This window comes from Boeremia exigua, assembly GCF_020726555.1.
Source record: "Boeremia exigua strain MPI-SDFR-AT-0100 chromosome Unknown C7974scaffold_4, whole genome shotgun sequence".
NCBI lineage: Eukaryota > Fungi > Ascomycota > Dothideomycetes > Pleosporales > Didymellaceae > Boeremia > Boeremia exigua.
Window position 1 is genome coordinate 1649351 of NW_025763521.1, and position 25464 is coordinate 1674814.

At 55.2% G+C, this 25464-nt stretch overlaps 5 protein-coding genes across 5 annotated transcripts; 3 read left to right on the forward strand and 2 right to left on the reverse strand.

The window, feature by feature from the left end:
* Nucleotides 1-3057: 3057 nt before the first annotated feature.
* On the forward strand, nt 3058-4290 carry C7974DRAFT_451204 (uncharacterized protein; the record flags this gene model as incomplete). The annotated part of the gene is made up of 1 exon (XM_046145774.1): nt 3058-4290. One exon carries the CDS (start codon nt 3058-3060, stop codon nt 4288-4290), a length of 1233 nt encoding a protein of 410 aa, XP_045999219.1.
* Nucleotides 4291-10053: 5763 nt separating this feature from the next.
* Nucleotides 10054-11087, forward strand: C7974DRAFT_451207 (uncharacterized protein; the record flags this gene model as incomplete). Its single annotated transcript, XM_046145775.1, has 3 exons — nt 10054-10395; nt 10570-10625; nt 10670-11087. 3 exons carry the CDS (start codon nt 10054-10056, stop codon nt 10998-11000), a joined length of 729 nt encoding a protein of 242 aa, XP_045999220.1. The 3' UTR covers nt 11001-11087.
* Nucleotides 11088-12219: 1132 nt separating this feature from the next.
* Nucleotides 12220-14917, forward strand: C7974DRAFT_470805 (dipeptidyl-peptidase-like protein V precursor). Its single transcript, XM_046146479.1, has 4 exons — nt 12220-12836; nt 12882-13065; nt 13109-14370; nt 14425-14917. The coding sequence occupies exons 1-4, from the start codon at nt 12529-12531 to the stop codon at nt 14852-14854; spliced, it is 2184 nt and encodes a 727-aa protein (XP_045999221.1). The 5' UTR covers nt 12220-12528; the 3' UTR covers nt 14855-14917.
* Nucleotides 14918-16276: 1359 nt separating this feature from the next.
* C7974DRAFT_356055 (peroxin 6) lies at nt 16277-21466 on the reverse strand. Its single transcript, XM_046139588.1, has 4 exons — nt 20888-21466; nt 17361-20823; nt 16892-17268; nt 16277-16789 (listed from the first exon to the last, which is right to left on the reverse strand). Exons 1-4 carry the CDS (start codon nt 21195-21197, stop codon nt 16458-16460), a joined length of 4482 nt encoding a protein of 1493 aa, XP_045999222.1. The 5' UTR covers nt 21198-21466; the 3' UTR covers nt 16277-16457.
* Nucleotides 21467-21572: 106 nt separating this feature from the next.
* C7974DRAFT_390678 (N-acetyltransferase-like protein) lies at nt 21573-25462 on the reverse strand. Its single transcript, XM_046141486.1, has 4 exons — nt 25134-25462; nt 25042-25081; nt 22065-24994; nt 21573-22017 (listed from the first exon to the last, which is right to left on the reverse strand). The coding sequence occupies exons 1-4, from the start codon at nt 25148-25150 to the stop codon at nt 21798-21800; spliced, it is 3207 nt and encodes a 1068-aa protein (XP_045999223.1). The 5' UTR covers nt 25151-25462; the 3' UTR covers nt 21573-21797.
* Between the last annotated feature and the right edge of the window lie 2 nt (nt 25463-25464).

Below are 25464 nucleotides of genomic sequence, written 5' to 3' on the forward strand. Positions count from 1 at the left end.
AAGCCAGCTCCCGGACGGCGTGCCAGCTCCCGCTGCACTCATCGTTAAGACGATGGCTAAGCGCAAGAAGGCCGAGCCGGCTCCCGGACGACGTGCCAAGAAGATCACGACAGCCTCACGATCAACCATTCCTAAGGCAAGCTCAAGAAGGTGCCGCATGGGTGAATCTGTATACGTCAGCAGATGCCTGTTGCGCTATTCACTCTCACCTTCACCGCAAATTTGCTGCCTTGCTAAGCGGCGCTAAGCCCTGCTGTACAAAGCAGCAAACGTTTCGCCAGCGAACTCTTTCCCATACCTCTACTTTACCTTGACGCCAACACCCTGCAACAGCAAAAGGTACACGTCCCTCACCAGCTATACCATCAGTACTAACCCCGTGCTTTAGTGAAAATCTGCGACGCCATACTTATCAAGGTACTTACCTTTGTGGAGAGGGACGCGTCGCGTGGTGGTTTTGATCGACCAGCTCCAGGCGAGTGTGGTCTCAAGCCGCCACGCGACTGCGTCCCTACTTCACAACAACAACGCCGCGCTGGTGTTCCCACCCCGCCTGTACTCGACAGTGCCCGCCGCACGCCCTCGGGCCTCTTTTGAGCCCATTCCACCTGACGATCGACTTACGGAGAGACTTCGCGGGCTCCTGGTCCCAAACAACGGGCCAGGAGCCCTGACTTCGACGTGCGACGTGCGAACTTCCGTCGAGACCGCAGACAATTTCCAATATGTGGATCGCATTTCGTATGAGGTGACGGAGCACCTCCTCGGCCACAGCATTCGAGGAGGTGCTTAAGATGATGACGGTCGGCGGTCCAATATGTGGATCGAATTTCGTATGAGATGACGGATTGCCGAGGATGATGGCAGTCAGCATGTAAGTCATCCGAGTTGTCATTGCGTGCGCCATACTGACTTTTGCTTGCAGCTGGGTCACAATCTCGCATCCATCCACGCAATTCCCTGCACGCGCGCCCTCCACGAGCTCACGAGCATCTTGACCGTCCCGCCGCCTCGCGTCTCATTTTTTTCGGACAACATCGGACAATGTTGGTTGGATGTCAGTCATATCAGTACAATCTTGGGGCTTCATACCGGGTGGTGGAACATCATGATGCTGGGCAAGGATGTGCCATAACTGTTGCATGTCCCGGAGGCTGGGTCATGAAGTCTGGGCTGGTCAATGGGACTGGGTGATGCAGGGCTTGAGGAGAATGGAACTCGTCCTGAGGGTCGTTCACTTGACAAATGCCAGGCGGTTGGACAGGAGGGCTGGTGATGAGGCATCCGAATGTCCGTGGTGGTTGCCGATGTTCGGAAGAGGGTGGAGGGTGCTGTGGAGGAAGAGGTCGAGCTGGAGCTGTAGGGTCCTGGAACAACTGGCATAGGTTGGTGAAGTGAGATCCGCAAGGCCTGAGGGCAGTTGGCTGGACTTGCCTTGCTGCTGAACACCATGACATCGAGACGCATTTTCATGACATCGAGACGCATTTTCTGGACATTTTGGACATCCTGGACATTGCGCCTGTTTCTGTCAGTTGTTTGGTAGGTATCGTCACCTAGGACATGGACTTAGCTAAATTTTGCACTCTCAACTTTGTCACCTGTGCCATGTACTTAGCCAAATATCTTGAGCGCGTGCGCCTGCAGAAGTCGCGCAATATGTGTCACCTGGGCCGTGGACTTAGCAGGATCACCAAAATGCGTGGACTTAGCAGAAAAACGCGTGCGCGTGTGCCGGTCCTTAGGATTCTGACTTTGCTGGTGTATGTTGGACAGACGCGCAGCGTGCAGCCGACGCGACGCGCCTCTGGATCCCGGACCAAAAACCACGATCTCGTTTGGGAATGTGTTGCCATACAGGCACTGGCTGCGCTGGCTGCAATGGCTGCCTGCAAAACGCCATGGTCTGCAAGAACCGCAAGACGTGTGGCGAGGGCGTCGCGATGCATGCTCAACATGCTCGATGTTGCGATGTTGTAGGTGAGATGATGAGGGCTGCTCGGCGGATCTCTCACCGGCCGGGCATGGCGCCTTCCTTGAGACGAGATTTCTGCAGTCACCACGCACCGTCTACTTTGTGGATACCTTTTGCTGGTATGGCTGCTTTACATGATTTAAATCCTCTTCTACATGTGCAGATGTTTGTCACTGCCTATCTACAGCGTAAGACCATACCTTAGCATATATGGTGTCAATGCAGACATCACGATGCGGACCTCCGCGCCATCCCGTTTGTCAGGCCTGCCACCGCTACATCATTGAGTTTACCACGAGAGTAAATATCACTACATTGGTTGTTTTGGGATGCTCTTGAAGTAGAGATGTACATACATTGATGCTTGCCCGTAGAAGATACATACATACTTTAGCACCAATCACATGCCTAAAGACCATTCGTGAATGCAAGCATTGAAAGGATGTCGAAAGACCAGCAAGCAAGACTGGCAAGCAACATTGCCCTTGACGTCTGCCAGTCGGCTTCGCAATCAACCACAAGATAGAAGACGCAGAGTTCCCAGTCAAAAGAATCAAACCTCAACTTGCCATCATTTGGTGAAGTTATCACAGTCACCGACCCACGAAATGCGTACCTACCTATCACATAGTTCCAGAGCTAAATCACACAGGCGAAGAACTTACCCCAAGAGTTGCCCGTAGAGCTGAGACTAGGGCTACTGTAAATCCGCCGCAAGATCTTGCCAAACGCAGGCGCTTGGAAATAGTTGATCTTGGACAGTCTGTGACAAACAGCTATGGTGGCGTTGCGACATTTAGTGCAAAGAAGCAGTTGCGCTCACCCAAACAGTAGGCATCCATTCTTGAAGTTGATCATTGTAACCTGACTGAGACCTTTCTAGTTTTGAAGAGCTTTTCATAATCCCGGAAGATCTTGCGCCTAGCCCCGGCGTATACGTTCTTTGCCTGTTTTTCGAAGACGAAGAGTTCTTCTATGTCGGTCAATCAACGAATACCAGAAGACGTGTCGCCAGTCACTTCAATCCATCATACCGCGCTAAGAATCCCTCCCTTCTCTACTACATGTGGGAGCGGGCAAAGATGGTGAAGGTTCTGTTGGCTGTGGAAGATCACCAGCAAGCACTTGCGCATGGTGGCCCGGCCTTAGACGTCCTAGAGCATTGGGTAGCGCTGCTCTTCCAGGCCCTCCAGCTCCCAGATCTCCAGAGCAGTATGTCTGATAAAGCAATGGAACTCCTTCTACTAGAAGGTAAGTTGAACCATGGTTTAAACATCAGAGAACCGCTTGCACAGGCTTTTAAGCCAAACGAATGGCCAGTGCGAGGGATATCGGCTCTGAAGCAGTCACCGGTTGAAGAATTTCGGGATTACTATGAGTCTCGAAAGACGCGCAAAAAGCACATCACAGTGCAGCATGAGCGACGGAGGCTACTCCTGGAAGGCCAGGTATACACTCGGGCGGTGTGGCTTCGTAATGGTAAAGATTGCCGAAAATTTGGCAAGTTCTACGTTTTCCGCTTGATGAACATTCTTGTTCGCATAGAGATGGCAACATACGACAGATGGAAGCCAAACACAATGAGAGTCCATCTGGATCTCACACCAGAAGGGCAGACACACCCAAATTCAATCATCAGAGGGAAAATGTCCCCAATCAAGTACCAGGACCCGGCTCGGCGACTGGGCATCAAAATTAGTGGAGTCTTGAACGGGACTTGCTGGGAATCGCTCGAGGAAAAAGACTCTGCAGCATACCAGCATCCTGACACCATAACTTCTTTTTTCTGGGCTCGCCAAGAGGGCAACTCGAATGCATGGGTGGCACGGTGGAACAAGATTGTTGACTGGCTTGAGCGGAAGGACGAAAGAATCATCAGACCCCGAAGATGCTACCTCCGCTCGACTGAATCGCTGCGCGACCAGTACTATGGTTGGCGTAAAAACGATCTCTATACGCTGCACCCAGAAGATACAGATAACTGGAAAGAGCTTCACACCTCAGAACAATATGTAGCCTTCAACAACGACAAGAAAAAGAAGGAGCCGTCGAAAATCCCTTTCCCGACGACCGACCAGCTGACTGATTGGAGAGCGCACTGGTACAGTGAGAACGCACCAGCAGCAGCAGAGGTAGGCGCAGCTGATGAAGAATTGGCCAGGGTAGACATTTCCGGGGCTGATGATGAGGAGGCGGAGCTAGAGGAGAATCCAGCGACAGATGGAGAGGAGGAAGAACTCGAGGAGACTGAGTTGGGCATAGATATCGCGTTTAGTACAGAGGGCGAAGAACCAGATGCCTGGGACTGGGTCTAGGTAGGTATCTAGGTAGCTCCACTTAACACATACAATGTCCTACTCCCTACACTTACTAGCCTGTTTAGCGCAAGCTAATTTTAGATAACCTCTAGGATTCATGCTATTAGTCTTAGTAGAATTAGCATCTAAGATTATAGCCTAGTTATAGTAGTAGATAGACTTAGTTGCGATAAAGGCTCTAACTTACAGAAAATCCTTACCTACAGCATAGACTTGGAAGTTTTAAATTTGCAAATAGAGTAGCTATGCTTAAGAATGCTTTGAAAATGCGTACCAACATGTCATAATGTCTAGGTGCAAGCTAGGTACTGTTAATGTCCCTTAGCTTTTAAGGCCTGTAGGTGTCTAGCCTATGCTTTTCAACACCTTCCCCCAACCCTTCAGCCACCACACTATAGCTAGTGCTCCTTAGGCCAACATCCTACTACATATCAAACCATCAGACAATTCAATTAGGTAGGTCCCACAGCCCTTTGGTCCTGCTTGAGTCTGCTCAGGACCTGGACACGCCGTTCCGTTCCTACATTTCATCAGGCTCAAGATCAAGCTGCCTGCCTACCCTTCAGACACGACGATCCGTTCCTACATTTCATCAACTTTCAGATCTAGCTGCCTACCGTTCGGACACATGCTTCACAGTAGCCCTTTGAAGCATCTGGCGCTGACACCTGGATCGCTTTCACAAAGGGTGTTCAAGACTTGTACAATCCTAATTTCGTTTCCGGTGGAAGCGAGGATGAGAATGTGTAGGAGAAACAACCGCCACCAACCGGTTTGCGGAGCGCGCTCGCTCTCCTGCAGGTCTCGTTCGTTATGACCGTCTTCGCGGACCTTCGCCGGCAGATACAGCTACAGGAGCACCAGGCAGCATCAGCGGCGTCTTCGAGAACCCCAACGACAACTTCGCTATACATCTTGATGGATCTGGATCGCTAGATTAAGCTAAGGATGTAGGCGAAAATTATGCTATCTGCAATGTAAACTGAGCTCTCGGGATATCAATGTCGATGTCGAGATGACGGATGCACCTGACACTGAATCCCCTGCTGGAGGTCATGTCTCGGAGATTATTGAGAGACGGAGAGAACACAATCAGCGACGATCAGTAGATCCGGTCTATCGAGTTCTACTCAATGAGCTTCTTGTCCTCGTACATTCAAAAGTCCGTGAGCATCTGACCATGGTGGAGCTAATCGGCATATCATTTCAAATCACGGGTTCTGGTCGCGTCTGGCCCGAACTAACGATGAAACGAACAGTATATAGTGATCTGGAAACTCTCAGGGTTTCAGATAGAGTAAACACTAGTATGGGGTGTCGGATAGAATTTCGTCAAGACATTACCAGTGCGCTTCGATATCTACATCGTCATGGTGAGTTTAACTGAGGGAACTTCGAGCACCTATCTAAACTTTCCGGGTTTTTTGGGCAGAAGTAAAGCCTGATAACATGCTCATGGACTCCAACGTTTCTGGAGATTACGCTCCTATATTATTCGAGTTCGAATTGAAAGAGGGGTGCTGATACCTCCTCAAAACCGTGGCATTCTCCAGAGCTTGTACAAAACGAGACATATGTTATCGCGGAAGCCAAAAGCATAGGCCCACTTTTTTGCATTGTTCTCCTGGTGGCTCTTAGTTCGTGATCAGGACTCCTCTCCATAGTACTCATTCGATCCGCAAAAGAATATTTTAATGAGTGTACTTGCCCTAAAATAGATTCGCGAAAGTTGTCGGAGCCTTGCGCCGGAAGCTTCGCGCACAATTGCCGAAGCTGAGGATTTTGCCTTTGATACAAGAAAGGTATGTCACGATTATTCCGTGCCTCCGCTTTGGCCACTTGTTCGTCTAACAGGACGCAAAGCCTTGTCATCTTGAAGGGCAATTGCGAGATCAACATGCCCACCACTCATTCCGGAACCCTGTTGTGGCCAAACATCTCACCAAGATTCTCGGTATGTCATCACCTGCATATCAATCCCTTTCCAGGCTTCCCGGTCGAAGTTGTGATCACATTGCATCCTCGTTCTCCTAGCCCTGTTAGGTCAACCTTCGCGTCCGCAGATGAATGTTCAAACAGCTACAGGAGATCTACGAAAATAACACGGATCTGAGGGATAGAGATATCGGCTTCGAGCTGGCTGCATGTCTGCGTACGGTACCTTTTGTCACTAACAGTGTTCTGAGCGAACAAATTTGCCTTTGGAGATCCGTACAGCTATAGAAGCGCTTGAACTAGAGATACAGTACTTCAGTTAGGCGCGCCTACAATACCACTCGCAATTCTCTGAGGAAGCTGACGAGGAGCTTGGCCCCGAAGTTTACGCAAAGGCGGAGATGACAGAGACAGCCTACAGGGTCCAAAAGGGAGGGCTCAAACGCCTTCAGCAGACTCTAGGCAATCAGTCAGATTCAGTGCTCTCCTTGCAGCAGAAATCGGCCAATTCATGTGTCAGATCCGGGAAACTTCGAGATGACGACGCATCCTAGAGCTCGAGGGGCTCAACCAATTGTCGGTGCTGACCACTACTGAAGTAGAAGAATCCTACAGCACCTAGCTATCTGCTATTTGAACCGAAATTAGCTGGATAAGGCCGAAGACCTGCTGAAATGTTCACTGTCAGAGGAATTAGTTCCGTTTACGGGAAACTTCAGTGACGAAGATGATTTTGCCGCACCTCGGATCAAAAGTACTCTTGGTGGAGTCTATGAACTGCAAGGGCGGTTATCCGAGGCGGAAGAATCTTGGCAAGATCAGCTGAGAGAGCTGAGCAAATGTATAGGATCAAACGCTCGTCGAGTGATGGGGCTTGAGCGCCGCTTAGTCTTTCATTGTTTCAGGCAAGGGCACAACCAGTAAAGTGAATAGCACTTTGAAAGAGCTATCGTGAATGCTACATGGATTATTTGGTCGGCACATGATGCCATGCGGCCAAACAGCGACTGACCGACTCCACGCAAGTCTACCAGCGCATTTTGAGAGCATTTGATAGACAACCCGATTATTGGAGTACCACGAATTGGCCGAGCATTTCTTTGCCAGGGCTTTGGAATTGTGCGAATCACAACTTGGAGGTCAAGCATAAACCATGTTGACGATCAGTCATTGCCGCGGCTTCAAACTTCGCCAGATGCATCGGGACAAAGAAGGTTCAGCAATCCTGGGATCGGTATTGGCCTCACGATCGTTGCTGCTTGGCCATGAATATTCAACCACAATCCGCAGTTTAGAAATTCTTGGCTTCTACAAGAAACAAAAAAAGCTGCGGTGGTTTATATGTAGATAGAAAGTATCAAACGTTCCTCGGCTCCAGCAAGGCTTCAGTTCCCACGAATAATTATGTTCCTTCTCATTCTTGTGGTCTGCCCTTCGCCGATGCTGGTAATTTGCCCGGAATATCCGCAAGCTGTTGGACTGTCAGTCTCGAGAACTCTGGGTAGAGGCCTTTATAGGATTGCTTTTCCTTAGCCGCTGGCCAAAGTGTCATCTTGAATATCTCCCTCCAGACAACGATGCACCATTCGACGATAACGACTCCCAGTCAAGAACGCCAGTCTTAGAATCTCTTCTTCAATTGGTGCGTTTGCCTTTGGTTCGTTTCCCTTTACTATCAGAGAAAATGATATACAGAGCCTGATTTTGAGAAGAACCAGGCCAAAGCTGTAATACTCATACTTCTAAGAGTAGAACTTCTCTTTTCCTACCCTCTGAGTCCGAAATCCACTTCTGGTGCTCCGGACCGCTTGTTGGGATTGATGCTGAACATGAGCTTTAACAAATTATCCATCAGTTGCACAGTCATGGATATGTGTTTCTGCCTTTTGGCTAGCCAGCCTGCAACTGCCGGAATGTGTTCTTGGGCGCAATGAAACCTATGGCTCGTTTTCACTGCAATTTCTTCTCAGGCTCGGCTATTGGAGAAATCTATGACACCCGCTGCCGAACCTGACTCCATGAACGTTACGACCTCAGTCATAATACATGCCAAGGATCAGATATCGCCGGATTGGTGAACGGTCGGTTTACCTCTGTCTTCTATATTTCTCCAGCATCCTGGGGGTGCTTAGTGTGGGCGAAGCAGTTTCCACTCGGTCCTGGAGCCTTCGTCCTCGCCTTCGAAATTTGAGAGGCCAAATTCAGAAAGCAATGGTCTATCACAATGGTCCGGGATGTTCGATGGTTCTAGATTGCGACAGCATTCAATTAATTTGGGATCAGCTTTAGAAGAGAATAAACGATAAGCTCTGTAAATAGCAGAAGTTAGGCCACATAGAGCTAGCAAAGTGTCGGCTTTGCTTCTAAAAAGAACACTTTTGTTAACACTATCAAGACTATCTATAAGGCTACTGCTCTTAGCCCTTTAAAGGATTAGAGTAAATCTTATTCTATACTTGTAACAAATCACAAGCTTTAGGATTGAATAATTTCATAGTGTTTCTACATAGCTGCTGTTATTAAATTAAGAAACTAAATTCTTTGCGGACACACTACTTATATCTTAATGTTGCAAGTCTTTCTCAAAGAAAAATTGCAAGCCAACTTGGACCATTGTGGTATCAATAATTGAAAACAAGTATCTCTATGCTTCAGACTTGACCGAAACTGCCTTCTCTGAGATTCATAGCTTTCCTAGAGGATAAATCGTCCTGGGTGCCACCGATCTGGAGAAACTAGTGTCAAAGGACATAGGTGCTGCAGATATGCATTGTTACAAGAAGAAGAAATGTTCGCTAACGAAAGGATTTTCGTTGGTGCTAAAAATGCGTTTGAGACTGCTCTGTGTGAACGGCAATGTGAGTCAAGAGCATCATTATCCTGAACGGAGCATTTCTTGAACCAAGTCGCTTGAATACCTAATTAGTTACCAGGATCGCGAATATGCGTTGTGCACCGCGCAAGATGTGTATCAGGACGTCGGTAGTGCGCGCCGCATCAATCTTGCCACCTGTCTTAGATTCACTATCGTACAAGGCCGCCAGGACCTTATCCTCCGTCATGATAGCACAGATGTTGTCTTTGGATACGAATGTACCGTCGAGCGTCTCAAATTTCAAGGCTTTCGCAATAGCGCCTTGAAGAATATTGCCATGCTTCCTTCCGAAGTCTGCCACGCATTCCTCCTTCTCTGGATAAGCTTCAGACACCCAAAAGAAATCGCTAACGCCCTGCTGTTCGAAGTGCGCATCGATGGTGAGAGTAAGGGCTACCGCGGATAGGTAAATCAGGCTCTAGACTTAGAATAGATCGGCAATTTTCGCAGACCTTATGCGTGCGCTACTTGAAGGCAGCGATGCTGCTAACCCTGATAGTAGACCGGACTTCCTGTTATCGTCGCCCTAATCCTGCTTACCTCCCGTATCATACCAGCCTGCTACGACACATTAGACATTTTCTTTAGCAACTCTAAAACAATTAGTAGCTACTATGGAATTTAACTGCTAACAACTAGCGTTGTTACTATAGATGTCGCGGCACTATAATCTATCTTAGCTTTTTTGGGATATTGCCTTATAAGACAGATTTTAGCTTCTGTACCTAAATAGCTAAGTCTACACAGCTACACAGCAATAATAATCTTAACTAGGACTTTGCTAAGTACGTGTCCTATAAGAGACTAGCAACTGTTAAGAAATAACTAAGTCTTGTAGGTAGATACTTCTAAAAGGCTGAAGTGTTAAAAATATGTGCTCAAATGTCTAGGTGTCTAGGTAGAAGACAGGTGCTGTGAATTCTTCTTGAACTCCAAGGAAGTACAATGCTATGGGAATGCTTAGCCAGACCTCTAGACCACCAGCGGCCTACTGTAGGGTAGGCACCACCCATCAACACAGCATCCACCAGCATCATATGCCATCCCGCCAACCCATGTTCCACTCGACCCTGCTTGAGGCTCAGACAGCCCATTCACATCTTGCATCCGCCTTAACCCTGTCCAGGACCCAGACAGCTCATTCACATCCTGCATCTTCTTCGACCCTGGCCAGGACCCAGACAGCCTATTCACACTTTGCATCCTGGCTAGACACACTCAGCCTCCGACACACAGTCCAACATCGGACAGCATCTCACCTCGACACATCGTTCCAACTCACCCTTGGCCAGGTATTCTTTTGTGTTGCCCGGTGGCTCGGTGGCTCGTGAGCCTCGAAGGAGTTGGTCGGTTTGGAGCACCGAGATGATGGAGGGACTGACCAAGGTATGGTTGCTGACATTCTTACAGATATGGATCTGTTTGAGCCGTGATTAGGGCGTCACGAGATCTTTGACCTCTTGCAGTTCAACCACTCAGCGTTGAGCTACGAAACTTCATGGACGACCAACTGCTGGCCAATGTTAGTACGGCGGTTTGTGTGAAGAGCAATTGACCTACAAGCAGCGAGCCCATCATATCGACCTGGTTCATTGGCGTTCGGGTGGTTGATGTCAAGTGGAAGGAAGCTGGAGCAGGTGGAGGCGTTGCTATTGAGCGAATTTGCGCAGGTCTTAGCGTCATCGCTAGCGCTGATTGCGCCGTTTGCGCCGTGCTGCGCTGCTTTGTGCTGGCAGCCGGCTACGCTGGCGCCGATGCTGGCGGCAGGAACAGGCAGCAAGCCACGGTGAAGGTGAGGACAGTGCGCGGTGCTGACGTAACGCAGAATGGACAGTCCATATTTTCTGTCCACATTACGATGGGCAGGCCGAAACGCGTGTCCGAGAATGGTTGTTAGCGACGAGTCTGTGGTGTTGAGGATGCGGCTGACATTGTAAGCAATTTGGTAAGGCTGACCGTAAGGTTAGCAAGGAGGCTGATGGAGAATGTCACATCGCACTTGTGTCACGCTTGATATCATATCAATATGTCTTCAACCTTGATTTCAGAACGGTATGATTTGATGTTCACAAGCAATCCATATGACAATATATCAACTTCGACACGCCCCAGATATGGTAACGCAACGACATAGCCTCCCCCTGATATGCTTGTAACATCATCTTCGTCACAAACGCCATGTCCACTTGAGACCGAGGTGCGCAAATTCTACACTGTTGTCGTACTACCAATCGACACAGTCCCGATACGCTTATGTAAGCCTATCAAGTACCCCCTGATGCGTGGTACGGAGTAATTTGGCGGCCACGAACAAGTTAGCATCGGCAATCGTCCTCTGGTAGATTTGCACCGGTAGAGTGTCATGGAATCTGTAGCAGATGTAAGGTATGAGAAGAGGAAATGGTTCATAAAATCGCGCGCTCGCGAAAGTGCAAAAACACTCCATGTTGACGGATTCCGAGCAGAAGACCCGGAACGCTACCAGCGAGCTTTCGCCCTTGATCTACAGTAATTTCAGGTCCTTCTGGATCTTACTATAGAGCCGTCTGAGGGAGCCAAATACCATGGTCGATATGAACTGTAGCGCTCGCTTAAGTCTGCGTGAATGGAAGGTGAGATGTTGTCAACGGAAGTTGTTACAAAAGGATCCTGGTGGTGTCAGCGTCCCAGTCCCTTACTGCGTGTTGCTACTATATGTCAACCCACGCCCTAAATGTACATATTCTATCACATCCTATCACACCACTGCGCCACAGGAATGGCTTGCACCATTTTTTGAACACGTTGTGTCCCTGTTTCAGAAAGCGTTTTAATGAGAATGCAAATTCTGTAACCTTTATATAGTCCAGCAAGATAACTGCATGCTGACACGCGTTGGCGAGATCTGCCAGAGGATCTGGTGGGCTGGTGGGCTGGTGGGGCGCGAGAGGGGTTGCGTTGATGACGCTGCGAAGGGGCGGGGAAAGAGGGTGTGGCTGGGGCGGAAGGGACGAGCCATGACACCGCGCTAGACTCCGCTTTCTGGAGCGGGCTTCGCGTGTCATTCATCAGTTACCGTGAGGACTACAGTGTTGGAACTTGTGTGGTCGCGAGTTCAATTGAGGTGAGTTGCACGGGTTGGGTTGTTGTTCACAATGCGATTGCCCCCTTCAGCGCGCTGGCTTCCGTGTCTACGCGCGAGAGCTCCAGTCCCGAGCAGTCCACGCGTGCGGTGCAGCAGTCTCCATGTCTTGAGCGGCGGCGTGCAGCGGCGGCAGGACAGGGATTGGACGGGTTCCCTGCGTGCATTGGGCGGTTCTGTGCATGGCCAGCCTCACTCTGCATTCCCCATCCATCGCCGTCTCTATTCTGTAATTGCGGCACCAGAACACGAGACTGACAGCATGTAGGCTTTCATCCCACGTCTTGCATCACATTCACTCAATATGACTATCAGGGCCGCGCAGTTTACGCCAAAGGTGCTGCTCAGCGCACCGCGCAGATCCGAGGGCATTCCGAACTCGGATGCGTCCAAGGTGCTGTATAGCGTGTCGACGTACAGCTTCGAGGAGCACGCGAAGAAGTCCGAGATCCGGATTCTTGATGTTGCTAGTCAGCAGACCACGCTCGTCACAGACGACAAGACAGCGAGCGAGCCTGCGTGGATCGACGACGACAACGTGCTCGTATTGAAGTCTGGTGAGGACGGCGTTACCACCCTGCTCGTTGGAAAGGCTGGCGACTTTGAGAGCGAGTATGTTTGCCAATTGCTCTGAAAACTCATCATTAACTGTCGCAGCAACTACACTGCTGGCACTATTGAAGGCCCAGTCGGCGACCTGAAGACGTACAGGCTCAGCGATGATGAGATTGCGTTCGCTGTCTCCGGCAAAGCCAAGCCTGATGGCACCTTGTTCAACCCCGAGAAGGCCGAGAAACCTCTCACGTCGGGCAGGCTGTACAAGTCCATGTTCGTCCGTCACGTAAGCATCACCAGTGACTGTAATTCCCCACTAACACACACAGTGGGACCACTACGTCACAGAGAACAGGAACGCACTCTGGCTAGGCAAGTTGGTGAAGAAGGATGGCAAGTTCGAGCTGTCCAAGCTCAAGAACGCACTGAAGGGCACCAAGCTCGAAAGCCCAATTGATCCCTTCGGCGGCAAGGACCATTTCGACATTTCCAAGAACGGTCTTGTGTTCACGGCGAAGGACCCCGATCTCAACCCTGCCCTGCACACGAGGACTCACATCTACGTTTCCGCGCACTCCGGTCCTGGCTTCTGGAAACACCCCGACTTGTGGTCCGATGAGACGTCAGAAATCCGCCAAGTGGATATCGCGAAGAGTCATGGATTCGAGGGTGCCTGCACAAGCCCTGTGTGGTCCAACTCAGGAGACATGATTGCGTTCTTGGCCATGCGGACCGACGGCTACGAGTCGGACAAGAACCAGCCCTTCATCATCCACGACTACAACAAACTCGACAGCGTGACAGTCCTCTACTCCACCAAGGATGGCAAGGGCAAGTGGGACCGCAGCCCGCAGTCCGTCGCTTGGAGCCCGGATGACTGGCACCTATACTTCACAGCCGAAGACCACGGGCGCGGAAATCTCTTCCATGCTGGACCGCCCAAGCGCCCAGGCGAAGACTCGCCGCTGCCTACAGTTCTTGTCAAGGGCGGAAATGTTGCGGACATGAAGGTGTTAAAGTCAGGCAATATCTTCATCACCTCGAACAGCTTGATCGAGAACAGTCTGTACTCGTTCGTCCCTGTGAGCGACCAGAAGAACCACGCAAACACGTACGAACTCCCGCTCTCCGACAAGTCAACCGAGTCTGGCAGCCTCACGACGCGCTACATCTCCTCCAACACCCGCTCCGGCTCCATGTTCGGCCTCTCCCGCTCCCAGATCAGCGAGATCCACTGGGACGGCGCCGCCCCCGGTACCTCAGTGCACGCCTGGGTCGTGAAGCCGTCCAACTTCTCCTCGGACAAAACCTACCCCCTCGCCTACCTCATCCACGGCGGCCCCCAGGGTGCCTGGGAAGACTCGTGGAGCACGCGCTGGAACCCCGCCGTCTTCGCCGAGCAGGGCTACGTCGTGGTCTGCCCGAACCCGACCGGCAGCACCAGCTACGGACAGGCCTTCACCGACGCGATCCAGGGCGAGTGGGGCGGGCTGCCGTACGAAGACCTCGTTTTGGGTTTCTCGCACATCGAGAAGAACCTGTCATACGTCGACACCGACCGCGCCGTCGCCCTCGGCGCCTCCTACGGCGGGTAGGCTACAATACCCTAATACATCTACGAATCAAGAAACTAATAAGACTTTAGCTATATGGTAAACTACATCCAGGGCCACCCGCTCGGGCGCCGCTTCAAGGCCCTCGTGACGCACGATGGCGTGTTCAGCATGGCGAGCCAGATGTCCAGCGAGGAACTGTACTTCCCGTTCCACGACCTGCGGGGCGCGCCGTGGACACACCGCGACGCGTGGGCGCGCTGGGACCCCTCGGCGCACACCCAGCACTGGGCGACGCCGCAGCTGGTGATCCACAGCGAGCTGGACTACCGGCTGCTAATCGGCGAGGGGCTGGCGGCGTTCCACACGCTGCAGGTTCGGGGTGTAGAGAGTCAGTTCCTGACGTTTCCGGACGAGAATCACTGGGTGCTGAAGCCGGAGAACGGGCTGTTGTGGCACGAGACGGTGTTTGGGTTTGTGAATCCCAAGGTGGGGCTCCCGCCGCTGAAGGCGGACGAGTAGTGTAGTGGTGTGGTGTAGTGTTAAGGATAGTCCGTAGCGATACATGACACACACTTCTCACCCACCCCCGCGCGTCGCTTCGAGCAGAGTACAGCTAACCGTCTGTATCAGAGAGAGAAGACCTGGACGGCCCTAGTGGTTCGAGTCAGTCAGGGTTCTCTGTAGCTACTATGCAGCATCACAAAACTTGTCAACCCCCCACTATCCAAACCAACTAGCACCAACCCTATACTCCCACCACCCACCCACCACCCCCACAGCCTCACATCGTTTCCCAACAGAGACCCCTCCTCTCAGGTCCATTGCAGAGTCTCTCACGTTGCCAAACAAACAGCGGACCGCAGAAGTGGGCCAAGCACACCACACGACAGCAAAGCAGGGAAGACACTCGAAAACCCTATAGAATGCTATGTTACCTACAACACAGGTACTTCTCAACCACATTCTAGTTCTTGGTGTTGTAATAGCTGCAAGTCGTGTGTTCTGGGAATTGGCAGGCTTGGGGTCTTGTGCGCTGTTTTTTGTGGGATGGTAGCTCGTGTTGGATCGAGAGACTGACACGCAATGCTACAGCGCAGCACCACGTACTCTCCTTGCGATGCCTGGGACGGAACGAATGCAAAGGCAATAAGACCCAACTTGGCCTGGCCACGCACTGTTAAACCCTCCACCGTCCACAGTGAATCCATCCAGTTACGCCGAGTCCCCTCTCTCATCTGATGAGAAAATTGTCCACTCATAGGAACCCAGTGACACGGATCACAATGGGTTTGCAAAGCATTGAACTGTCTAGCCAGGTGATCGTGACGGCAGTCGATTCATTTGGGATCAGCTTTAGAATAGACGAAATGATGAATTGTGTGAATGGCGCAGGTTAGGCCGCACAGAGTTAGGAAAGTGCCTGCTCCGCTTCTGAAAAGAACAATTTTATCAACACTATAGAGACTGTCTGCAAGGCTACCACTCTCGTCTCTTGAAACGATTAGAATAAGGCTCATCTCATACTCGTCACAAAACACACGATAACACACAGCGGCTCTTAAATCGAGTATTCAAATCCTTGCGTACACACTTCTCGTATTTCAACGGACCAGGTCTTTTCCGAAGAAACAGTTCAAGCATTGCTTGCCTGGAGAGGACTCGTACCATTGTGGTATCGATGGTTGGAAACACATATCTCTGTGCTCCAGACCTGACCAGAACTGCCCCTCTGAGATTCATGGGTTGTGCAGAAGTGGGAATCGTCGTGGGTACTAGCGATTGGAGAAACTACTATCGAAGAATACGGGTGCTGCGGACTGGCCAAGGTCGACGGGCACGGCGTGTAGGCGTCGAGTCGCGGCCGTGTCGCGGACGTAGCGAGAACATATGTCATGTCATACAGGCCCTGTGTACGCGCTCCGCCACGTTGTATTGAAGTATCGTAGATCTGTGGCTTCTCTTGCTCTTGCTCTTGATGTAGTTTCTACGTTGCTGATATGCATAGCCTACACAGCCCCGGTGTCTACGGCCCCAGTGCAACAGCCCCGGTGTCCGTCCACAGCACCGTTGTCCACAGCTTATATTACACAGAATTTCTCGATAACATGGGTAGAGCTACTCGCTACTCGTACAACCCCCCGTCATCCCCCGCGTCGCCGAACCCGCCTTCGGCGATGTCGATGCTGCTTTTGCTCGCGTGGCTGGGGTGTGCACTCCCACTTGCAGTTCCGTTTCCGCTTCCACTCGCGCTGCCACTCCCACTTCCGCTGCCACTTGCGCTTCCGCTGCCACTTGCGCTTCCGCTGCCACTCGTGTTGACACTCGCGCTGCCACTCCCACCAGCCGCAGAACCAGAGACCTCGGCGTCCTCGTCTGCAGACGGGGCGGTAGCTCTCCCCTTCCCCTTTCCGTTACCGTTTGGAGCGGGAGTATGCGTATCGGCGCTCGGCGGCGCTGCGTTCGTGGGCTGAGAAGGCGGTGCCGGCCTCGCCGCGATGCGCATCTGCTGGCCTTGCTGTCCGGCCTGACGCCCCGGCCCCCCTTGCCCGGTCTGACCCCCCTGCCCACCTTGTCCCCCTTGCCCCCCCTCCGCCTTCCCCTCAAACATCTCCCTAACCCTCTGATAATGCCGCAACTCCTCTTGACTAACACTGGGCACCAGCTCCCTATTCGCATCCAGATAATCCTGCTCCGTGACCACGACCGCGGTGTCTTCATCTGTGGCGAAGTGGTCGAAGAAATACGCGACGCTGATTTGCTGGTGCGGGTGAGATAGATTGTGGGCGCGGACTTTGGCGTCGACGAGGCGCGCTTGCCGTGTTATGGCTTTCAGCATCGCGTCGGAGCAGAGCGCGTACATGTCGGCGCCGGTGTAGGTGAAGGGGAGGGTGGAGGCGATGGTAGTGAGGGAGAGGGAGGGGTGGAGTGTGAATCTGGGGGGTGTTAGTATCGCAGTGGGATATGTAGGGATGCGTGGGGATTCGGGTGGGGGGTAGAAAGATAGAGATAGAGGGGGTATACGTACTTCCTACTCAACGCCTCCAGAATCGTCGCCTGCTTCGCGTGCGTGTCCGACACGCCCAGATACAGCATCTTATCGAACCTGCCCGGCCGCAGCAGCGCCTGGTCCAGCAGATCCGGCCGGTTCGTCGCGCCGATGACGAACACGCCCTCGCCGCCGTCGCTCATGCCGTCCAGCTCCGCCAGCAGCTGCGACACAATGCGGTCCATGACGCCGCCGCTGTCGCCCTGGTTGCCGCGCTTCGGCGCGACGGAGTCCAGCTCATCGAAAAACACGACGCAGGGCCGCGCGTCGCGCGCGCGCTGGAACACGCGCCGCACGTTCGCCTCGGACTCGCCAATGTACATGTTCAGCAGCTCGGGGCCCTTGACGGAGAAGAAGTTGAGCGAGAACTCGGTGGCGATGGCTTTGGCGAGCAGCGTCTTGCCGGTGCCCGGCGGGCCGTAGAAGAGGATGCCGGAGCGCTTCTTCATGCCCTTTGCGAACAGCTCTGGGCGGGAGAGGGGCAGCTGGATGGTCTCCATGACGGCGTCTTTGATGTGCGACATGCCGCCGACGTCGGACCAGCCGACCTTGGGGATCTTGGGGGCGCCGATGGCGTCGGCGAAGTTCTTGCGCGCGGCGTCGACGGCGGCGTCGAGGTCGGCTTTGGTCAGGCTGCTGCTGAAGGGGCCGCCGGCGAGCTCGACGTCGCGGCGCGTGACGGGCTCGCTGGAGGTTTTGCTGGCGGTGGCGGCGAGCGCCTCGATGCGCGTCCGCTTTGCGACGACGGCGCGGTCGACGACGTCGACGAGGTCGCCTGCCACCAGCGCGGCGGTCTTGACGGCGATGTTGCCGAGGTCGACGTCGGGCGACAGGCGAATGCCCGCGTCCTCGATGATGCTGCGCAGAATGCCCTCTCGCTCGCCCTCGTCTGGCGCTGTCATGTCCAGCTCGTGGGTAAACAGCCCGCGGATGCCCTCAGGCACCTTGTCAATCTCAGTCGTCGTTGCAATCAGTACTCTAGCATCAGCCAAGATCTCCTTCAGCGCCGTGTTCATGCGGTCCGCCGTGAGCGCGTCCACATGCTTGATGAGCAGCGCCGTGAACTCTGCACCACAGCTCAGCCCGCGCTCCGCCCGCGCCTTCAAGAAGCCCTCGGTCTTGACGTCGCCGCCGCCCGCGCCGCCCTCGGTGACAATGTCAAACGCATCGATGGCGAACGTGTGCAGGCCCAGGTCCTCGCAGGCTTTGGTTGATATCGCCGCCTTGCCGATCCCGCGCTGCGTCGACGTGAGCAGGATCGCCACCGGCGGGAGCCCCATGTGGATAGCGCGCGGGCTCGTCGCCACGGACATGAGCTCGCGCAGGCGGCGGCGCAGCGGTGAGATGAACGGCTTCGGCAGCTCGTCCATGGCCATCATCTTCTGCGCGGCGGTGACGGGGGTGCGCTTGGCGCCGAGGTAGTACTGCCACGCGTTGTCGATGGGCGCGGGCGTCTTGCCCTGCTCGCTGCCGTTCATCTCCATCTTGGTGCTCGCGGCGTCGACGGTGACGGCGCCGCCCCAGATGTCCAGCTCGTCGCCCTCGCGGGGCGAGACTTTGGATGAGACGTTGCCGATCTTGAACCACGCGACGACTTTGGGGTTGGCGCTGTCGACGTCTCTCTTCCTCGAGGTGGACAAAAGCTCATCGCTTCCGACGTCGTCCTCGGTGGACGTCTGGAAGACGGCCCGCCCGAGCGACTCGTCGATGGATATGCCGATCAGATCACCAGCCTTGACCACGCGGCGCTTCTGCTCGAAGTGCTCCTTCAGCGCAGCGAACAGACTCGGCTGCAGCAGGCGGTCGGAGGACAGCGGCGTCGAGACCTTGAGGAGCGTGACTTCCCGCGCGGACGACGGCACCGACGAGCTGGTCAGGCGGGGTTTCTGCAGCGCCGTGCGCGGCAGACCAGGCACGTGCGGTGCAACCAGGGGCGTGATGCGCAGATGCGACGGGCTGCCGAGGTTGGCCAGCAGGATGGGGGAGAGATAGGCGGGGAGCGAGGATGATGCCGGGCCCGAGAAGCTCGATATGCTCATGCGCCGCTCGCCGCTCTCCGACTTGTGTACTGGATACCGCGCGACCTTCTTCGACATGGTCTCGGGCAGCCCGTACACCCTGACGGGCCGCCAGTTGGAGCTCTCCTCTTCCTGCGCGCCGCCGAACGCGCCCAGCCCCCACAGCGAGTGCGCCGACGGCTCCTCGGATGCCTCGAGCTTCACCCAGTCGCCCGAGAAGCAGCCGACCTTGACCAGGGTGTTGGTATCGACGAAGACGCGCGCCTCCTCGTCGTCGTCGGCGCCGGGCTTCGGGTGCACCAGCTCGTCCGAGATGCTGTGCAGCAAGCCGTGTGCCTTGAAGACCTTGCTCTTCGACGCCGGCGCGCCGCGCACGGTGCTGGTCGCGGTGAAGCTGGAGAAGACGGACCCGGGCGTCGCGATGCCGGTGCGGAAGTTGCCCGGGCGCGGCGTGGCCGATGTGAAGGCCGACAGCACGCCCGACGACTGCGGCGGCAGCATGGGCGCGCTGAGCGAGATGATGTCGTCCGACTCGTCCGACAGGTCGCCGGCGTCCGACCCCGAGAAGTCCGAGTTCAGGTCGTCGGCCGACTCGCCGTCGGGCGGGCTCGCATTGCGCGAGTCGCCGCGCTCGTCGGCCGTGTAGAAGGCGTCGTTGGACGTGTCCTCGGCCTCGCTGTCGTCAAACACGTTGGCCACCGGCGCGGGCCGCACGGGCGGGGCCACCGTCTTGGGGCTGCGGTGCGACTGCAGCACGACGATGCGCGTGCTCGGCAGCAGCAGCCCCTGGGCGACGGGCTCGCAGGCGGTGATCTTGAGCGGCGGCGGCGGGACGTGGGTGATGGGGTGGGCCGGCAGCGGCAGCGGCAGCAGGTCGCCCGTGTGCAGCACCGTGGGCGACTGCAGCGCCTCGCGCACCGCTGCACGCCACGCCTTCTCCTGCGCCGCGAGATCCGCACGGGGCGCTGCCTTGCGGCCCTGCACGTCCAGATTGCGGTTCTTGGGGCCGCGGGCGCCGGCCGCGGGGGTCACGAAGCCGCCGCCGAAGCGCGCGTGCACGTCGTCCAGCTTCCGTAGCGCGTCGGTGTCGAGGTTGACGTAGACCGTGTCCAGCCCCAGCGGCACGACGTGGTGGATGCGCACCTCGACGGGGGCGTCGCGGCGCTGCGTCCGGTTGGGCGCCAGGCTGTGCAGCGCCTGCGAGAACGACTGCAGCGCGAGCGCCGACGCGGGGATTTGCAGCGAGGCAGTCCCTTTCTCCGCCGTCGACGACGCAGTCGACGATGCAGTCGACGACGCATTCGCCGCCCCCTTATCCGCCTTCCCCCCCACCCTGACCGGCAGAACCGTCCACCTCGCCTCCGCCTCGCCCGGCACCCACGGCGCAATCGCAATGTGTCGCCGTGTATTCGCCTCGTCTCGCACTGCCATGGTCAGCCCCAGCGTCTCCCGCGTCCCCTCTCTCATCCCGAGACGGGAAAGAGAAACACTCACAAGCGCCCCGCCCAAACAACTCCCCAAACCCCTCCTCACTCAGCACGCCCACCTCCCCGCTGCCCCGTTCGTCGACCACTAACCGCGCCGCCAGCGCGGGGCGATCGAGCCGCCGCCGGCGTTTGCGTGTGCTGTTCGTCGACAATCCGTTTGTGGGCAATCCGTTCGTGGACAATCCGTTCGTAGACAATCCGTTCGTCGCATGTGCGCGAGCGCCGTTCGTCGGCGTACCATTCCCGTTTGTATGTGCGCCATTCACTGCGCCATTCATTGTGCCATTCGTTGTGCCGTTCTGCGCCTCCATCTCTTTCCCGTGGCCTGGCAATTGCAGCGTTGGTGTGTTGCGACGGGCCTTGCGGAGTCGGAGGTCGCGCGTGGTCGGCGCGGCGCGTGGCTGCCAAGCGGGCGTGGTCGTGGGCCGAGGTACGGGGCCGAGGTACGGGGGTCCGGCGGGGAGTGTACAGGCGCCGAGATGCGCGAGAGGTGGAGTGGAATTTCTGTTGTCAAGACGTTCAGAGCTGCGATGGGTGGTGGAGGGGTTCAGAGACGTGTTTATTGACCGTGTGTTTGGGCGCTGGGGGCTGGGTCTGCTGCGTGGAGGGAGTGCGGCTCCGGGTTCAATGCGAGCTGGAGGTGCTCCACATGCTTCACTTCACGAACATACATGGCATGTGTGTACTGTGTAGAAACGCCCATTGGCTTGCCTCACTTTTCTCCGCACTCGCGTATACACAGAAATAACGTGAGCCATGCTGACTACATACAACACAAACCCGCTCTGTCGCGGGGATATCAAACGCCGCCAACACCTGCCATGCATCTTTTCATCGCCGCCACATGTCCCTTCTCCTGCAACCGACCTATTTCCTGCCCTACTTGTCTCCTGCACACCTACTTCCTGCACTTACTTCCTGCTCTGCTTGGCTTTCTTGTGCTTCTTTTCGCTCTTCTCTTTGCTCTTCTCCGCCTCCTTGTATGCCTCCGCCACCGCCTCGCCGGCCTTCCTCTTCTTCTCGCCCGTCTTGACTGCCACCGTGAGCGTATCCACGCGGCCGCCCTTGGCTGCTTTCGCGACCGAGCGCTCGGCTTCTGTCCAGTCGTCTGCTGCGGCGCCGATCTCGTACCTGTACTGAATTAGCACTAGCCATGGTAAGTGAATTGGGGGGCTTACTTGTGCAGCGGCAGCGCGTCGATGAGCGCTTTGGCGCGCTCGCGCTCTTCTTGGTCCGCGAGGAACGCGTCGCCGCCCTCCTGCAGCTCCTCCTGCAGATCCTTCTCGAGCGGCTGGAAGCGGGGGTCGGCCGGGGCCCCGCTGTGCGCGCCTGAGTCTTCGAGGTCCATGGCCTCGGGCATCTCCTCGCGCACCGCACCCTCGAGGATCCCGCGGAAGGCTGTCGCCACTTTGCGGATGATCTTGACGAACATGGCCATCAGCTGCGAGGAGGAGAGGTTGAGCTCCTTCTCTACCTCGCTGAACTCCTTGCGCTGCAGGCCGACGGAGAGGAGCAGCGCCGTCTGGACACCGGTCATCTTGAGATGCGACTTGAGACGCCCGGTGAAGTACAGTGTGGCGATCGCGGGCAGCATGTCGAGGATGACGTGGTAGTCGAGCATGTTGTTTGCGTACGACTCCAGTCTCTTCAAGTCAAACGGACTGAACAGCGCATCCAGCTCAGCCTTTGTGATGGGCGTGGCTTGGAGCTCCGCGTCGAGGTCTGCGCCTTGAGATGCGGACTCCTCAATGGAGAGTGATGTCATAGATGGGAATGTGCGGAAGTGGTAGGAGAGGAGGGAGAGGAAACGCTTCTGGAAGTCCTTTGCAAATGCAGCAACCCACGACCCGTCAGACGACGTTGTCTCCAACGAGCGCAGCATGATACATGTGTGCTCGCCGGTCAGATCGTTCGGTGTCTGTCGCAGGTACACAGGGACGAAAGACTGGCGCTTCCAGAACTTGTGCAGCTGGCTTGTCAGCCCGTAGCTGACGCCTACATAGTCGAGCTTGGGCGATGCGAGCTCAGACAAGCGCGCGAACAGAGGCGGCATCTCAGACGCTTCGCGGACCTTGATGCTGTCTGTCTGGAGGGTGGCAGATTCGAGATCCTCTTCTGTGACGCGCTTCATCGTCTCGATCTCAGCCGGCGCCGACTCGGACAGAGACGCGAGCTTGCCGTCGTAGAAGTCCACGAGCAGCGACAACGCGCGCGATCCGTAGCCCATGTTGACGTAGTCAGGGTTGGTCGCAATACGCACAACGCGTGCGCCGGACAACGAGGCAAAGGTCTCGTCTTGGAATTGCTGCGACACGATCCACGGGATGAGGTCACCACCCGCTCTTTGTCCACGGCTTAGACTGCTGAGAACGCTCTCTCTACTGATCTGGCCTTCGAGAGCCACCTGGATGACGCACAGGGGCTCGGGGAGTTTGTTGTCCTCGGCCGGGGCGGTGAGCACAAACAGCTGGTGGGCGGGCGCATCGGACATGAGCTGGAGATCGTTGGGTGTGTTCTTGTAGTGACTCGCGACGTAGAGCGCCATCATCTTCTGCAGGAACTTCTCCGCGGCGGGGTTGTAGGAAAAGAGCGTGTCGCGGTTGACGTGCAGCAGCTGGCACTCGTCGGGGTGCGGGCAGCCCTGGGTTCCCAGCTTCGAGCGTGGCAGGGTAGCATCCAAGCAGAGGAGGTCGTTCATCCATCGTTCGACCGAGTCGCCTTGGGCGTATCGAATAGGCTCTGACAGTGTGATTTCGCGCAGTGAGCGGCCGGCCATCGAAGGCTCTGTCCCGTCCTTGCTCTCCTTTCCTGTAGCCCTGTCGACCACAGTAGATGAGCTGTCGCTCTTTCGCCCTCTCGACTGCTCACGAAGCTGGTTGATGAGTTTCAGGGAAAGAGAACGTCCAGTACCCTCATAACCGTTGATAGTCGAGGCCATGAACACCAGGTAGGGGCCCATCAGCTTGCGCACGAGCGGCAGAGGAATAGCAGCCGCCTCATCAATAACCAACAGCTCAGCCTGACCCAGCTGGTTCGCGTCCTGCGGCTGGATGTACTGAATCGTCTGCCTGTGCTGTCGGTGCACGTTGACTCGGACAATCGCCTTGTTGAAGTCCGCATTGGTCGACTGCAGAATGTTGTAGTCCTGGTGTTCCATGTATCCGAGAGCGTCGAAGCCCTTGAACACAAACTCGAACAGTGTCTTCAGGTTCTCCGGGCTGGGCGAGGTGATGAAGATGTTGCTGTAGCCGTGTGCAATCGCCGCCGCAATCGCCACACCCAGCGCCGCAGACTTTCCGCGACCACGCGCGGCTGTCAAAGTCACGGTGCTCTGCAGCGTCTTCTCTGCGATCGCATCCACGAATGTGAGGAGCGCCTTCGCCTGGTCGACAGTCTTCGCCAGCTTCACGAGATCGCCCACGGGAGGGGTGTCTGCCAGCGATTCTTTGATCTCCTCCAACTCTTTCGCCTTCGGTGTCTTGCCCTCAAGCTCTGGGTCTGGTGGCGCCAGCTGCTTAACGTGCTTCCCGCCGGAGATGGGCAGCACGTTGAGCTCGTCGTCCACCACCAAGCAGCTGTCGCATTTCCCGAGGGACAGCAGGAATCGTTCGTTGAATCGGGCGACGACATCGCTGTGCGCTTCGGTCCGGTACCGCGAGTGGATGTCCATGGACATTGTGTAGAGCTGCTTCAAGCTGTTCATGCCTTTCAGCAGCAGAATCACGAGTCCGCCTCCCTCGACTGTCTCGATTGTGCGCGCCAGCAGGTTCGGTGTGAGCGCCTCGAAGTCCTGCAGGATACACATGCCGTATGTGTTACCCAGGATCTTCTCCGTCTCCTTGTAGTAGACATAGCGGATGTTCTGTGTCGAGACGAACAGCTCGAATGGGTCTTCGGTGTCGATGTCGCGGATGCCGCGCTTGATCTCGCTCTTGATCTTCTTCTCGCGTTTCTTGCGGTGACTCGAGAACCCAAGCAGCTTGTTCTTGTATGCCCAGAGCACCGACTTGTTCAGCTTGACGTCGACATTCAGCAGGATATGGTACAGGTTGACAATGACATCTTTCTGGCGGTCACCGACGACTACGAAGAAGCTTCGTTTCTTCTCCTGCGCATTGTGAGCATGGCATGGATTGAGGTGCTTGATGCACATACCTGAGCGCCGTTTCGGATCAAAGCCGGGATACGGGAGTCACTTGAGCATTGTAAGCCATTGCGAGTCCAGCAGTCTGTGCATCTTCACGTACATGGCTTTCTTCGGCATCTTGACAGCTCCGCAGGCTTCCCCACCTCTTCTCTGGGTATTGTCTGTTCGGGTTGTGGGGTCGATCGTGGGGCCTGTGATCGATCGCGGAGGTAATCTGAAGCTGTTCCGGGAGTTTCAGCTCTTCAGACCTCCAGGTGCGTGGGGTATGCGCGTGGTGGCTGCGAGAGATACGGGCCGTGCTCCGCTCACTTTTTCGAAGTCCAAAAAGTTCTGCCGCAACGCTAAGCATCCGCCTTCACCGCCTTCGGACTCACATAGACCATAATGAGGATGGATGACCACAAGTTATAGATGAAAATGCTGTATACTTG